Source organism: Hylobates moloch, unplaced genomic scaffold (genome assembly GCF_009828535.3).
Source record: "Hylobates moloch isolate HMO894 unplaced genomic scaffold, HMol_V3 SCAFFOLD_21, whole genome shotgun sequence".
NCBI lineage: Eukaryota > Metazoa > Chordata > Mammalia > Primates > Hylobatidae > Hylobates > Hylobates moloch.
In genome coordinates this window covers 4,482,445-4,497,582 of record NW_026652296.1, presented here as the reverse complement: position 1 = coordinate 4,497,582, position 15,138 = coordinate 4,482,445, and the positions used below count along the sequence as shown (strand labels likewise).

At 47.6% G+C, this 15,138-nt stretch overlaps 1 protein-coding gene across 1 annotated transcript; it reads left to right on the top strand.

Moving 5' to 3' along the window:
- The first annotated feature begins 4,675 nt into the window (after positions 1-4,675).
- Positions 4,676-14,490, top strand: FAM210B (family with sequence similarity 210 member B). The gene is made up of 3 exons (XM_032143337.2): positions 4,676-4,940; positions 10,903-11,078; positions 11,891-14,490. Exons 1-3 carry the CDS (start codon positions 4,755-4,757, stop codon positions 12,105-12,107), a joined length of 579 nt encoding a protein of 192 aa, XP_031999228.1. The 5' UTR covers positions 4,676-4,754; the 3' UTR covers positions 12,108-14,490.
- The last annotated feature ends 648 nt before the right edge of the window (positions 14,491-15,138 follow it).

The following is a 15,138-nucleotide window of genomic DNA, read 5'->3' as shown; positions in this document are numbered from 1 at the left end:
AGACCTTTTTTTTTTTTTTTCTTAACATGGAGTTTCGCTCTTGTTGCCCAGGCTGGAGTGCAGTGGCACGATCTCAGCTCACTGCAATCTCTGCCTCTCGGGTTCAAGCAGTCCTCCTGCCTCAACCTCCCGAGTAGCTGGGATTACAGGCATGTACCACCACATCCGGCTAATTTTTTGTATTTTCAGTAGAGACTGAGTTTCACCATGTTGGCCAGGCGGGCCTCGAACTTCTGACTTCAGGTGATCAGCCTGCCTTGGCCTTCCAAAGTGCTGAGATTACAGGCGTGAGCCACCGTGCCTGGGCTTATATGGCTGCCTTTAATGTCAGATTCTCAAATTAAGAACATAAAAGTCAGTCCTACATTTTCTCTGCTAAAGACACCATTTAGAGTCAGGGTAAATAGACACCATTTAGAGTCAGAGTAAATAGACACTCTTGGCGGGCACAGTGGCTTATGCCTGTAAGTCCAGCATTTTGGGAGGCGAGGCAGGCGGATCACCTGAGGCCAGGAGTTTGAGACCAGCCTGGCCAACATGGTGAAACCGTGTCTCTACTAAAAATACAAAAATTAGCCAGGCGTGGTGGTGCACTCCTGAGGTCCCAGATACTCAGGAGGCTGAGGCAGGAGGTTCACTTGAGCTTGGGAGACAGAGGCTGCAGTGAGCTGAGATCGCACCACTGCACTCCAGCCTGGGTGACAGAGCAAGATTCCATCTCAAAACAAACAAACAAACAAACAAAAAACTCTCATTTGCTGTACTCTGCAACCTTTATGGAGTGAAATTTTGCCATTTATTCAAATTTACAAATACATATATCTTCTCACTAAGCAATTTCACTTTGAGGAATTTATTACATAGGCATACTTAAACACGGCAAGTGACAGAAGTACCCGCTGGTTCATCACAGCATGGTTTATGATCACAAGGACTGGAAAATACCCTAAATACCCTAATTGTCCACCCACAAGGGATCGGTTAAAGCATTACAGCACCCTGGAATACACTGCAATGCTAAGCAGATTTTTTGAAGAATAAGGAAGATTTTTGTGTACATATTCGGAAAACTCTAAAATATATTGGAAGCAAAAAAGTCCAGGTGAAGAACACCGTGTATACTATGCCTTACTTGGGTAAAAATAGCGATGAAAACCGTTTGTAGGAATTTGCCTGCACACATGTAACAAGGATATGCACAAGCAACTGGTAACAGTGTTTGTCTCTAGGGAGGAAAACTGGTCACTGGGATAGGAAGGAAACTTGTATTGTGTAGACTTTTTGTACCTTTAAAAATCTGAACCATGAGAATACATTATGTATTCATGAAAATGAAGAAATTAAAATAAATATAGCTCATGCATGAGCTGCTGCTCTAGAGAGACAAAGAGAGCTGACACAATAAGAAAAAAACAAAACTGTCACAAGTTCAGGCAGGCAGCAGCTCCAACACATTTTGTTAAAAGGAAAAGTTTCTTCACTTTTAGAAGAAGAAAAAAAGAACCTAAAGTTTATAATTACAGTATTATATTTACTGTCAAATTTAAAGGGAAAAACAAAATTATCTTTTTCCCTTCTCTAATAAGCATATAGCATGAATCACAAACTCAACTGCCCATGAAGCCTGGGCAGGAAACTTAAATGAACGAAGAAGGCCTGGTGACAAGAAAATCACGGGCACTTCGGGAGGCCGAGGCATGCGGATCACGAGGTCAGGAGATCGAGACCATCCTGGCTAACATGGTGAAACCCCGTCTCTACTAAAAATACAAAAAATTAGCCGGGCATGGTGGCGGGCGCCTGTAGTCCCAGCTACTCGGGAGGCTGAGGCAGGAGAATGGCATGAAACTGGGAGGCGGAGGTTGCAGTGAGCCGAGACCACGCCACTGCACTCCAGCCTGGGCGACAGAGCGAGACTCCGCCTCAGAAAGAAAGAAAGAAAGAAAGAGAGAGAGAGAGAAAGAAAGGAAGGAAGGAAGGAAGGAAGAAAGGAAGGAAGGAAGGAAGGAAGGAAGGAAGGAAGGAAGGAAGGAAGAAAGAAAGAAAGAAAGAAAGAAAGAAAGAAAAAATCATGGGAACCGTGAGGAAGTCGGGATCAGCTGCCATCTGGAAGCGGCACTGTCACTGGGTGACAGAGGGGCTTCAGGCAATGCATCTCTACAACATCACAGCTAACCTGTGTGCCCTCTCTGTGCACCAGGCACTGAGCGAAGCCCTTTCCAAGAACTGTGTCAAAGAATTATCTCAACAATCTCATGGGGGAAAACTATTATTATCTTCATTTTACACATGAAAAGACCAAGGCTCAGAGAGGTTGAGTCACTAGTCCCAAATCACACAGCTGGACTTATAGGGCCAACCTGACAGACAATCTGCACCCTTAAGCACTCTTCCCCAGCTTCTTGTAGGCACTTAAATGGAAGGACTCCCATCCAGGGGCACTTTAGGACCTCCCTCCAACAGACCCTGTTACTTTCACAGCTATAACTCCATCTTATGTAATAAACAATTTTTAATGCATATGTGTTTAATATCATTTCTGTGCCTGTGTAAGAGCTTGCTTGAGTTGAATTGCAATTGACTAATAGAATATTACATCTTTTGTAAAATATATTTCTTTTTCTTTTTCTAGAGAGACAGGGTCTCACTCTGTCACCCAGACTGGAGTACAGTAGCACCATCGTGGCTCCCTGAAACCTGGACCTCCTGGGCTCAAGCAATTCTGCCTCAGCCTCCCAAGTAGTTGGGACTACAGATGCGTGCCATCACACCCGGCTAATTTATTTTTATTTTTATAGTGACAGGGTTTCGCTATGTTGCTCAGGCTGGTCTTGAACTCCTGAGCTCAAGTAATCCTCCCACCTCAGCCTCCCAACGTGCTTGGATTATAGGCATGAGCCATTCCACCCAGCCAGAACATCTTTATTGAAGTATAATTTACATAGCATAAAATTCATCCATTTTAAGTGTTTTTTTAAGACATAAAAAAAAGTCCCACGAGTTTTAGTTACACAGCTGCCACCATCCCTACAATCTGGGTTTAGGATCGTTCCCTCACCCCAAGACGTTCCTCCCGCTCCTTGGCAGTCAGTCTCATTTCCCACTCCCAGCCCTAGGCCACCACGGATCTGTTTTAGGTCTCTATGATTTTGCCTATTCTGGGCACTTCATGTAGTGTGACTTTTGTGCCTAGATTTTTTCAGTTGGCATAAGAATGTGTGACTTTTGTGCCTAGATTTTTTCAGTTGGCATAAGAGCTTTGAGATTCATTTATATTATGCATGTGTCAGTAGTCTGTTCCCTTTAATTGTTGCATAGCGTTCCACTGAAGGCTTGTGCCACAGAGTGTCCCAGTTTATGGACATTCCTAATTGTTGACTAATATTTATAAGATCTCTACAAACATTGGTGTCTTCACATTTTAGTCTTTGAGTGTCGAGCCTTTGTTTCTCTTGAGAAGCTACCGAGGAGTGGAGTTGCTGGGTTATATGGTTAGTGTATGTTTAACTTTTCAAGAAACTGCCACACCATCTTTCGCTTTACATTCACGCCAACAATCTATGAGGGTCATTTAGAGGACTTTTTATTAAACATGTACTAATGTCAATTCTCATATTTACTTTCTTCTTTGGAGCTAACACGTAAACATATCTATAATTTTTTTTCAGGTTTCACCCATTTCTGCAGGGAGAAAAGCTCATAAGCCACGGCCCTACGCCCACCTTTGTGCCCGCAGAATAAGAAAACCCACCAACTACACACCGCAGTCAGGAAACAACAGGTGCTTAGAGGATGTGGAGAAATAGGAACACTTTTACACTGCTGGTGGGACTGTAAACTAGTTCAACCATTGTCGAAGTCAGTGTGGCGATTCCTCAGGGATCTCGAACTAGAAATACCATTTGACCCAGCCATCCCATTACTGGGTATATACCCAAAGGACTATAAATCATGCTGCTATAAAGACACATGCACACGTATGTTTATTGCGGCACTATTCACAATAGCAAAGAGTTGGAACCAACCCAAATGTCCAACAACGATAGACTGGATTAAGAAAATGTGGCACATATACACCATGGAATACTATGCAGCCATAAAAAATGATGAGTTCGTGTCCTTTGTAGGGACATGGATGAAACTGGAAAACATCATTCTCAGTAAACTATCGCAAGGACAAAAAACCAAACACCGCATGTTCTCACTCATAGGTGGGAATTGAACAATGAGAACTCATGGCCACAGGAAGGGGAACATCACACTCCGGGGACTGTTGTGGGGTGGGGGGAGGGGGGAGGGACAGCATTAGGAGATACACCTAATGCTAAATGACGAGTTAATGGGTGCAGGAAATCAACATGGCACATGGATACATATGGAACAAACCTGCACATTGTGCACATGTACCCTAAAACCCTAAAGTATAATAAAAAAAAAAAAAAAAAAGAAAGCCCAAGACCCTGCAAAGACCGGCACCCACCCCCAAAGGGGCGGGGATTGTGGGCGGAGAGGAGGCGGGGCGCGCTCCTTCAGCCCCGCCCACCAGCCCTGGACTCCGGCCCCCGAGGAGCCGAGCTAGTGGGTGAGCCAAGGGGATGTGCACACGCCTCCTCAGCCCCGCCCACCGCGCGCGCGGCGGCGCCCCTGGCGGGCGGGGCCGGGGAGGGCCCTCGCGGGGTCAGCTCCGCCCACCCTCCCCGGCCTCCGCCCGCTTCCTGGGTCAGCGGCGCGGGTGCTGCGCCTAGCTGCGCGCCATGGCCGGGTTGCTGGCGTTGCTGGGCCCGGCAGGCAGGGTGGGCGCCCGGGTCCGGCCTCGCGCCACCTGGCTCCTGGGCGCCACCGCCCCCTGCGCCCCGCCGCCCCTGGCCCTGGCCCTGCTGCCGCCCAGGCCAGACCCCCGGCTGCTCCGCACGGCGCGCGGGGACTGCCGCGGCCACCAGGTAAGCACCCCACCCCGACCCTGATCCCGGGCGGTGTCCAGGTCCCCAGACGGCCGCAGCGCCGCGCCGGGGTCCGGCCACCTCCACCAAGGACGCCTTTGCACTTGTGGCTGCCCGGGACCGAGCTCTTCCAGGGTCCCTGAAACCCCAAATCCTTACAAGCCAAGGAAGCGATCCTCCTAGTTGACAGCCAGAGAAACTGAGGCTCGGGAAGGTGTGGCGCTCTGCCCAAGGTCGCGCAGTCTTCGGCCGAGCCCCGGGTCTGCAGAGCCTCAGCCAGGCTGGGGCGCAGCCGACTGAGTTGCAGATGGGCCTGGACTTGGTCTGAACTTCCACACGCTGCCTGCGGGGTTGTTGTCCAGGCCTTCTGGCTGGGTCTCGCTGTGTTTTGAACGCCTCCCGACGCTAGCTGCTCCTCCCTTTTCTTCTAACTGGAAGAGCAGGCGTCCTCAGGGAAGCCGCGGGCAAGGAACCCACAGTGCTGCTGATGTTTCATTTCCGTCACCTTCCATGGGTGCTAAGTGAAAACTGGTTTTCCTTCAGAGCAGTCATACCAGCTTTCCTTTCAAGAAATCTGTCACTTTCTTCCAAGTGGGGCTTTTTAAATAAAAATAGTAGTAAATAATGAAGTCTGGCGGTCCAGGAATGGCAAGCCCAGACGCGCGGAGCCGGCGTCCAGCCCGGAGCGCATCCGGCCTCACAGTCTGGAGCCTCTTTGTTTGCTTGGGTGCAGACAGGGCCCCTCCATTCACCGCCCGGTGACCTCAGACCGAGCTCTGAAGGCTTTTGAGCTTGTTTTCTGACCTTTTAGAGGGCCAAAAATAGCACCTTCCCAGCAAGAGTTTGGGAGACAACTCCATGAGCTGGTGCAGGCCTCAGCACAGCGCCGCCGGCCCAGCGAGCATCTCCTGACCGTTCCCTAGCTTTTCAATAAGGAGCGGATGGGGATTGGACCCAGGCTTTCACCATGCCTCCTGCCCAGATCAGCTTCCTTCCTTGCCTTCTCCAGTCCGTCAGGTGGCACACAGGTCTTGGGGATCCTCTCCAGAGTGGCACCTTCTGCACACACCGTGCCGCCTCCTGATGATTCTTCAGGGCCCAGCCCAGCTGTTCCTTCCTCCAGGAAGCCCTCTCTAACCACCTGTGAGGCCTCGGATGCCTCCACTGGGCCTGTTTCCACCCCATGGCTGTGGGTCTTCTCTGCACTCATCTGGAATGGCCTCTTGTCCTGCCTGTCTGTCGGCCACATTGACCTTGTCCCCAGCTCAGGCCCTGGCACTGGAGCAGTGTGTGTGTGTATACAGTGGCAAATTGTCCCCAGCTCAGGCCCTGGCATTGGAGCGGTGTGTGTGTGTATACAGTGGCAAAGAGTTGGCCTCAGACTCCCTGGATTCCTCTCTCTACTCACTTGTTGTGTGACCTTGATCAAATTCCCTTCTCTCTATCTCAGTTCCCTCATCTGTAAAATGGGACGTTAATAATTCAGACTTTATAGAATATGAATGTAAAATGAGATATGTTCATACCTGGCATCTGGTGTGTCCTAAATTAAGGTTAGAAATGGTTATAATTGCAGTAAATATATACAGTCACAAGGCCCCAGGACCCCATGAGCTGTCCTTGTTTCTTCTGCACCGTGGTAAAATCAGCAGAATCCCAAGTGGGATCAGAACCTCAAAGGAGATTAGGACAAAAGATAACTCATCTGCCTGAGAAAATGCGTCCGCAGCAGGGCCTGGGAGCAGTGCAGGGAGGGTCTAGGCTTGGCCAGAGCCCAGAACCTCCCCTGTTGGCTATTCTGGCCGCCCTTGTTGGGAGATAGGAGTGTGCTGCCCAGCTGGGATCTCCACATTTGCCAGGTGTTTAATTAAGAGCCAAAGAGGCCCACCCACCTCTGCCTTGGCAGGGGCGTCTCTGTAAGAGGGGTAGGGAAAGCCACAGAAGAGACCTGCCTTTTTGTCTTAACGTGATTCCATGTCCTGTAAACCGCCTAGCAGCCCTGCCTGCCTGTGCCACTTACTCCTTCCAGGGACGTAGGGGGAGCTCAGGCAGATGACTTGCTCTCCCAGAGCCCCAGTGTCCTTTTGTCTCCATCGGTTCTGGTTCCAGTGCCACCTTTTCAGGGAGACCTTCCCTGATGGCCTTATTTAACATTCCTCCTACTCCGTCTCCCGCACCGTTGGTGTTTCTCTATGGCACTTGTCACAAGTAGCAGCCCTGGAATTTTAGTCTTCTGTTTATTGTCCCTGCCTTCCCATAAGACCATAAGCTCATTGAGGGTGGGGTTTTGTCAGTTTTTTCCATTGCTCTGTCCCCTATACTTAGAACAGTGCCTGGCACAGAGGAGACACTCATGAATACAGGAGGAGTAACATAGCATGGTTGTTCAGAGCAAAGGCCTTGGACCCAGACTCAGCAAGTTTGGATCCCAGCTCTGACAGTAATCCTGTGTGATCCTCGGTAAGTTACTCAACCTCTCTGGGCTTCTCAGATCCTCTTCTGTTAAGTGGGGTTGACAGTAGTAAAGGTTGTTGTGAGGCTTATATGCATTAGTATTTCCTTTTTTTAAAATTAGAGACGAGGCCGGGCGCAGTGGCTCACGCCTGTAATCCCAGCACTTTGGGAGGCCAAGGCGGGTGGATCATCTGACGTCAGGAGTTCAAGACCAGCCTGGCTAACATAGTGAAACCCTATCTCTACTAAAAATACAAATATTAGCCAGGCATGGTGGCACGTGGCTGTAGTCCCAGCTTCTTGGGAGGCTGAGGCAGGAGAATCGCTTGAACCCGGGAGGCGGAGGTTGCAGTGAGCCAAGGTCGTATCACTCCACTCCAGCCTGGGCAACAGAGCAAAAATCTGTCTGAAAAATATAAAATAATAAAGTAAAAGATGTGTTGGCCAGCCTGGTCTTGAATTCCTGGCCTCAAGCAATCCTCCTACACCTCGGCTTCCCAAAGTGTTAGGATTACAAGCATGAGCCACCGTGCCCAGCCAATATTTTCAAAGTACTCAGAACAGTGCCTAGTACAAAATATACACAATATAGTGTTTATTATTAGTATGATTTATCAACTGAAAGAAAACATGTCACTCCAAACACTGTGATCGACTTGGCAAGGTCCTTGGCTCATTCTTTAAACCTTCCTACCCCTTCTCTGTTACAGGTTTTTGTACTTTAAAAAATGTTGGGGAGAGGCAGAAGGGGCATCTCACACACACTCTCACACACACTCACACACATTCTCACACACATGTGCATGCACGTTGAGTATAGACAGATGTGTCACATCCTCCTGTGCATTCAGGACAGTGCCTAACACATCCCGGGTACTTAAGGCAATGTTCCACGAAGAAATGAATGTCTAAAACTTTTCCATTGCCTGCAAGTCACGCCTTCATAAATTCTTTTATTTCAGCTTCTTTAGTCTCCCCAAAGGTTAGGAAGAAAAATGGCGTGGCTCACAGTGCTTACAAATGGGTGTTTTTATCAAAACAAAAGAAAGAAAATTGTCCGGTAACTGGGTGTTCTCTAGAGTATCAGAAGCCAACTGTGGTGCCAGCTAACCCGAGATTGTCCCTGTGTCTGAATGTCTTGTCCCTACCACAGTCTTGCAGTAGATTCTGCTCATTCTATAGCTGGAATCCTCGCGGCCTTTTTATTTTTATTTTTTGGCCAAAAGGAATTTCGCCAAAATAAAGACCATAAAGAAAAGGGCCCTCGCAGAGACAGCTGCACTCAGTCCAGTGAATGGACAGAATGGGGCCAGGTGTCAAGGGCATGGGTGTTTGGCCCTGTGAGGGGCTGTAGGTGGCCTCCTATCAGTCCCCACCGCCTGGCTGCTGCTGCCTCCCTCAGCAGCTGGAGGTGGGTGGGGCTTGTTTATCAGGGAGAACCGATGCTCTCCACAGCCGTCCTGGCCGGGGGTGGCAGGACTAGTCAGAAGGCTTCAAGCAAATGGGAGGTCACATGTGCTGGCCAAAGAAAGGGGGGCTGATGACATCTTCCCTCCTCCCCTCCAGAGCCTGGACGTTCTGGAAAAGTGTCTTCCTTTAAGAATGGTCATTCTGGCAGGACAGGAAAGGGGAGCCTGCTGAGTACCACAGAGGCTGAGGCCTGGTGGTCACCTACCCAGTCTCCAGTCCATGCTGCCAGTTAGCCGTCCCTCCCTCCTGAGCCTCAGTCATCCATCTGTCAAAACAGGAGCGACAAAGGTTCCTGGGTCATGAGGCAGTGAGGGACTTATGAAATGACGCCTTTGAAGTGTAAGCTCAGCTCCTGGCTTAGCAGAAGGGACCTGTCATCAGGACACTGAGGGTTTTCCTCAAATGTTCTAAAAAATCTTATGCCTCTAAAAATAACAGGGTAAAAGTGGGCCAGCTGCAGAGCCCATAACAAGAGCTGACTTCCAGCCAGGTGCTCATCACCTGCCGGGACAAGCCCCAGGACTGTCCTTAGAGAGGTCTTTTGATTAAAGTGCTCTGTTATTGAGGAGTGGTTTTTTGCCCTCCCCTAATGCGGGTGTGGTTGGTATTTTTGTTTCTCCCACAAATTCCAGGCTTGGTAGGTGCTCAGTAACTGTTAGCAGATGTCCCATGCAATCCATGATTTCTGTACAAGTCCTGGTGGGGTACTCTGCAAGAATCGTGCCCGCTTTGTGTTTCAGGTGTCAGGTGTAAATCTTGATTCTAGGAGTAAATCTGCCATCGCTTTTGCTGCATTAATTTTGTGTGCACCATCCTTTTTTGATGGCATATAACATGGTTGTCACATGCTCAGGCTGTGGCCTTGGAGGGCCTGGGTTCTAATCTTGGTGACGTCAGGCCGATGACCTCACCTCACCAACCCTGTGTTGCTCCTTTGCAAAATGGGAAAAGCAGTAGTATCTACCTCTGAAGGCTGGCATGAGGGTGGAAGGGGAAAGGGTTGGAGGACCGCCTGGCTCAGAGAAAATGCTTGATAAAGGATCATTGTCCCCAAGCTTGTGAGCCCTGGTGTTTTAGTTACTATTGCTGCTGTAACAGATGAGCACATACCTGGTGGTTTAAAACAATCCACATTTACTATCTTACACTTCTGGAGGTCAGAAGTCCAAAATGGGTCTTAATGCACTAAAGTCAAGGTCTCAGCAGAGATGGGGTCCTTCTAGAGGCTTGAATCCATGTCCTGCCTTTTCCAGCTTGAAGCTGCTTGCATTCCTTGGCTCATGGCACTTGCCTCAATTAGCCAGTAGCACCGCATCTTCAGCTCTCTCACTCTGCTTCTGTCCTCACAACCCCCTCCCCGACACTGAGTTTCCTGCCTCCCTCTTTTCGCTTATAAGGACCCTTGTGATGACGTTGGTAATAATGTAGCCCAGGTAATCCGCGATCATCTCCCTATCTCAAGACCCTTAATCACATCTGCAAAGTCCTTCTGCCATGTAAGGTGACATATTCACAGATCCTGGGACTGGGACATCTTTGGAGCCATCATTCTGCCGGCCATACCTAGTTCCAGGCTTGCATTGCACTTAGTGACTAAGTTGGCTGAAACTCGGCTGACTGAGTAAGAAAGGGGTAACTGATCCACGCCTATAATCCCAGCACTTTGGGAGGCCAAGGCAGGTGGATCACCAGGTCAGGAGATCGAGACCAACCTGGCTAACACAGTGAAACCCCATCTCTACTAAAAATACAAAAAATTAGCTGGGTGTGGTGGCACGCGCCTGTAATCCCAGCTACTTGGGAGGCTAAGGCAAAAGAATTCTTTGAACCAGGGAGGCAGAGGTTGCAGTGAGCCACAATCGCGCCACAGCACTCCAGCCTGGACGACAGAGCGAGACTCTGTCTCAAAAAAAAAGGAAAGGGGTAACTGATCTCTCATTCAGCAGGAGAGAGTGTAACATTGCATGCGTGTATAAAAGCCGGTAATGACTGCCCATGCCTGCCCAAAAGCACCTCCTCTTCTCTAATTCGTACATAGGACCCCAGCCAGGCCACGGAGACAACAGGCAGCAGCGTCAGCTGCACAGAGGAGAAAAAGCAAAGCAAGACACAGCAACTGAAAAAGATTTTTCAAGAGTATGGCACTGTTGGCGTGTCATTGCACATTGGAATCTCATTAATCTCCTTGGGCATATTTTACATGATTGTGTCAAGGTAAGATTTTTGACAGTAATTAATATTTGTTTTTTACTGTCATGTAAGATTCTATGTGAATAAGAACGTGTTTGCTAAGGCTTTTTTTTTTTTAAGACAGGGTCTCACTCTGCTGCCCAGGCTGGAGTGCAGTGGCACGATCACAGCTCACTGCAGTCTTGACCTCCCTGGGCTCAAGTGATCCTCCCACCTCAGCCTCCCAAGTAGTTGACACTACAGGCATGCACCACTGCATCCAGCTGATTTTGTTTTTTGTTTTCTTGGGGGGGACGGACTCTCGCTCTGTTGCCAGACTGGAGTGCAGTGGCGCGATCTCGGCTCACTGCAAGCTCCGCCTCCCAGGTTCAAGTGATTCTCCTGCCTCAGCCTCCCAAGTAGCTGGGACTACAGTCGCATGCCACCAAGCCTGGCTAATTTTTGTCTTTTTAGTAGAGCCAGGGTTTCACCATGTTGGCCAGGATGGTCTCAATCTCTTGACGTAGTGATCTGCCCCCTCAGCCTCCCAAAGTGCTGAGATTACAGGTCTGAGTCACCGCGTCAGGCCAATTTTATGTTTTTTTGTTGTTGTTGAGAGGAGAGTCTTGCTATGTTGCCCAGGCTGATCTTGAACTCCTGAGCTCAAGCGATCCTCCCACTCGGCCTCCCAAAGTGCTAGGATTACAGGCGTGAGCCACTGCACCTGGCCACTAAGACTTTTATTCATTCGGCTACTTCATTACATTTTTTAAAATACTGTAAATCTTATAGCCAAATCAATTTCTTCATTTAATCCCTTGCTGTAATAATTGTTCTCTTTGCTTCTTCCCCCCTAGTGGTGTGGACATGTCTGCAATCCTGCTGAAACTCGGATTTAAAGAGTCCCTGGTACAGTCAAAAATGGCAGCAGGCACAAGTACCTTCGTGGTGGCCTATGCAATCCACAAGCTGTTTGCGCCAGTGAGAATCAGCATTACGCTAGTCTCTGTGCCCTTGATTGTCAGATATTTTCGAAAAGTGGGATTTTTTAAACCTCCAGCTGCAAAACCTTAATGAACTCTTCAGTCGTACGCACTGAAAACCTATTTCTTCTAAATTACACAATTTGGATTGGTTTTAGGGTATTAGGGTTGTAGGGTTTCTTTTGGAGAGGTAGGGGGCTAATTGCTATGTTCTCATGGATAAACTTTGCCAGCAAAAATCAGGCTTTTGAACAATTTTAATTTTTTGCCTCATAAATTTTGTGAATGCTATTCATTATAGGGCTTGTATATATAATCTAAAATGTCAGCAAGACATCGCAGATGGGTTAACGTCTCAAAACAAAATAGCCTACAAATGTTCCTTGTGGGAGATTTTGGCGAGGGTCTGTCTGTAAAAGCTCCAGGGGGTTAATCTTGGCTCAGTTTCCTAAAAAGCAATGATTAATTTAGCTGGCTTTTAAATATCCCCTTCCGCTGATATTTGTTGTCAGCTGCCTACAGTTCAATATGCAGTGTTCACAAAACAGCTGCCAGTGCTACAATTAATGAAGCAAAACTTAATATGTAATCACAATCTAAATTAGCATCAATACTTTGACATTCATTACATTTGTTTTGGGGGAAGAAAAGTATTTCTGATATGTTTCATTGATCCCCAAACACCTTCCAATCTGGACTTGATGGGGCTGATTCCAGATGGTTTTTCTGAAATTTTGTTAAGGTAGGTCAGTGTCATTTGTCTCTGTTTAGGTAAAATATAAAAACCCTGCCCAGTAGCAGTGGCATCACTTGGTTCCTGATGCCCATGTTCCAGAGGAGTTTGGATACCACAAACAGCTAAGACAATCTTAGCTTTTCTAAGACAATCTTCTATCTCAAACTTCAGACATTCCAGAATTGTCATGATGTTTACACTGTCTCATTGAGTTAAAAATCCTGTTCAAGAAAAAAAATATTTTGTATCACTTCTCAAAAAGGAATATTCGTAGCACTTGTCACAAATAGAAGGCAACTATGAGATAATACAAGCCAGGGAGAGGCTTGTATTACGTGGCAGGTGTAATTAGTCTACTGAGCCAGCTTTACCCAATGAAGGGCATGTGTGTTAGAGAGATTAGCTAAGAGTAGAAATTCAAGCATAGAGGCCAGGTGCGGTGGCTCACGCCTGTAATCCCAGCATTTGGGAGGTTGAGGCAGGCGGGTCACTTGAGGCCAGGAGTTCGAGACCAGCCTGGCCAACATGATGAAATCCCATCTCTACTATAAATACAAAAATTAGCCGGGTGTGGTGGCACACACCTGTAGTCCCAGCTACTGGAGAGGCTGAGGCAGCATTGCTTGAACCCAGGAGGTGGAGGTTGCAGTGAGCCAAGATCACACCACTGCACTCCAGCCTGGGCGACAGAGGGAGACACTGTCTCCAAAAGAAAGAAATCCCAGCGTAGATCCAAACTGAGGCACTGAGACTTCCTCCTTATAGTAGTCAGGAGCAGGGATTGAGGTAATTCTGTCCTGCGGGGTTCGGCATCATGCACGTTCCCCCTGGGCCATTCTCTGATGCAGGGCACTTGCTCCACACTCTGGGAACCCAGATTCACCAGTCTGCCCTGTCACGTAGGTGAAGGAGTTGCATTTATCTTTCTGGCTCCCAATTCCTTTAAAATTACATTTGTTGCAGAACCTCCACAAGGCTAAATAAAATAAAATTACATTTGTGACCATCAGAGAACTGAAGAAACAATTAACTGGCCGTCCTGGTTTTGCAGAGATCGGGTCGTTGACAGTTCCTGGTTGGCCCACAGCTACCCATGTCAGTTATCTCCACTAACATTTCCAAGAATCTTTGTAGGACAATTTCTCCACCTGCAGGGTCTTTCAAGTAGAATTCTTCTTTCTTTTAAGGCAGTTAGCCCATTGCCAAAAGGTTTAACTGTCTTAAAGCTGTCTGAGACCTAATTCCAAGGACTTCTCCACAGCTAAGTGTGAGATGCCTCACACCAGTATTAGGTGATTCTATGGACAGAACAGAGCATTTTCATCTTGTGTTTAAAGCAATTTCTTGGCTTCGGCTCCTCACCACTTTCTATGCCAGTCTCCCATTTACGTCCCTAGTAATGCCTATGCAAAAAAAAAAAAAAGAAAAAGCTGATGGTGAAACCTGCGGGTTTAAGGGCTTAAATCTCAAACTTTGTTAGGAGTAACAGGAGTGTGCTGAGAGGGCAAGCAATAGGACAAATCATACCAAAAAGCCACATTGCTCTCTCCTAAGCCCCAACCCCACTCCACTCCTGTAGCCAGTGGTCCAAACGGAAAATAACCGAAGAAGACAAGGAGGTCAAAGGATCAGGGAACTAAGCATTATGTGAATTCACCAGCAAGATGTACAGAACGCTTGTGTTTACATTGTTTTTATGGAACTAGCAGAATAAAACTGATCTATTTTAAAAATGAAAGCCATTGTCTCTAATTTATCTGACAAAGTGAGCAGCTTAAATTCTGTGAAACATCTTTATAGTTTATGAATTTTTATATTCCTTCTGGTAAGCCATGGTTGTTGCTGATGAAGTGGCACTGTGACCAGTGTATTAATGTGCTACTACAATGAGCTTTTTTTTTTTTGCTTGTGTGGGATTGTCTGGGGAAACGTCCCAAGTCTCACTGGCGTCACTGGGAAAGTTAAGTCACGTGATAGTAACTATAGCTTGGGAGGGTGGCACGTGAACTATTTGGGAATGTCAAAGTCAGTTCAGCCCAAGACTGAGAACCAGAAGCTCCTTTGTCCCAAGGGAGCTGGAAACTGCAGTTTTACTGAGTCGTGTTTTTAAGTTTCTCTATATTGGCCACTTTGTTATGACATATCCTGACACACCTGCTGTCCAGTTTCTTGCACTGAGCATTGGCCATGCAAGCAGATTTCTCTACTAGCCCTAAGTTCAACACTTCTACTTTTCCTTCATCACGGTCACTTTCACCGTATCTTTAGTCGATGGACAGATGACAAAGATATAACAAATATATAAACACTATATATAATGAAGTATTAGGAGTACACCCAACAGGAGAGACCAGAAGACTAGATGAAGGCGAGACCTGCTCCTCTC

Bases quoted from the DNA above. Each gene is read 5' to 3' on its own strand.
- FAM210B (XM_032143337.2), top strand. From the start codon at position 4,755: ATGGCCGGGTTGCTGGCGTTGCTGGGCCCGGCAGGCAGGGTGGGCGCC. The intron at 4,941-10,902 runs GTAAGCACCCCA...ATTCGTACATAG, and splicing joins GGGACTGCCGCGGCCACCAG to GACCCCAGCCAGGCCACGGA. The intron at 11,079-11,890 runs GTAAGATTTTTG...CTTCCCCCCTAG, and splicing joins TTTTACATGATTGTGTCAAG to TGGTGTGGACATGTCTGCAA.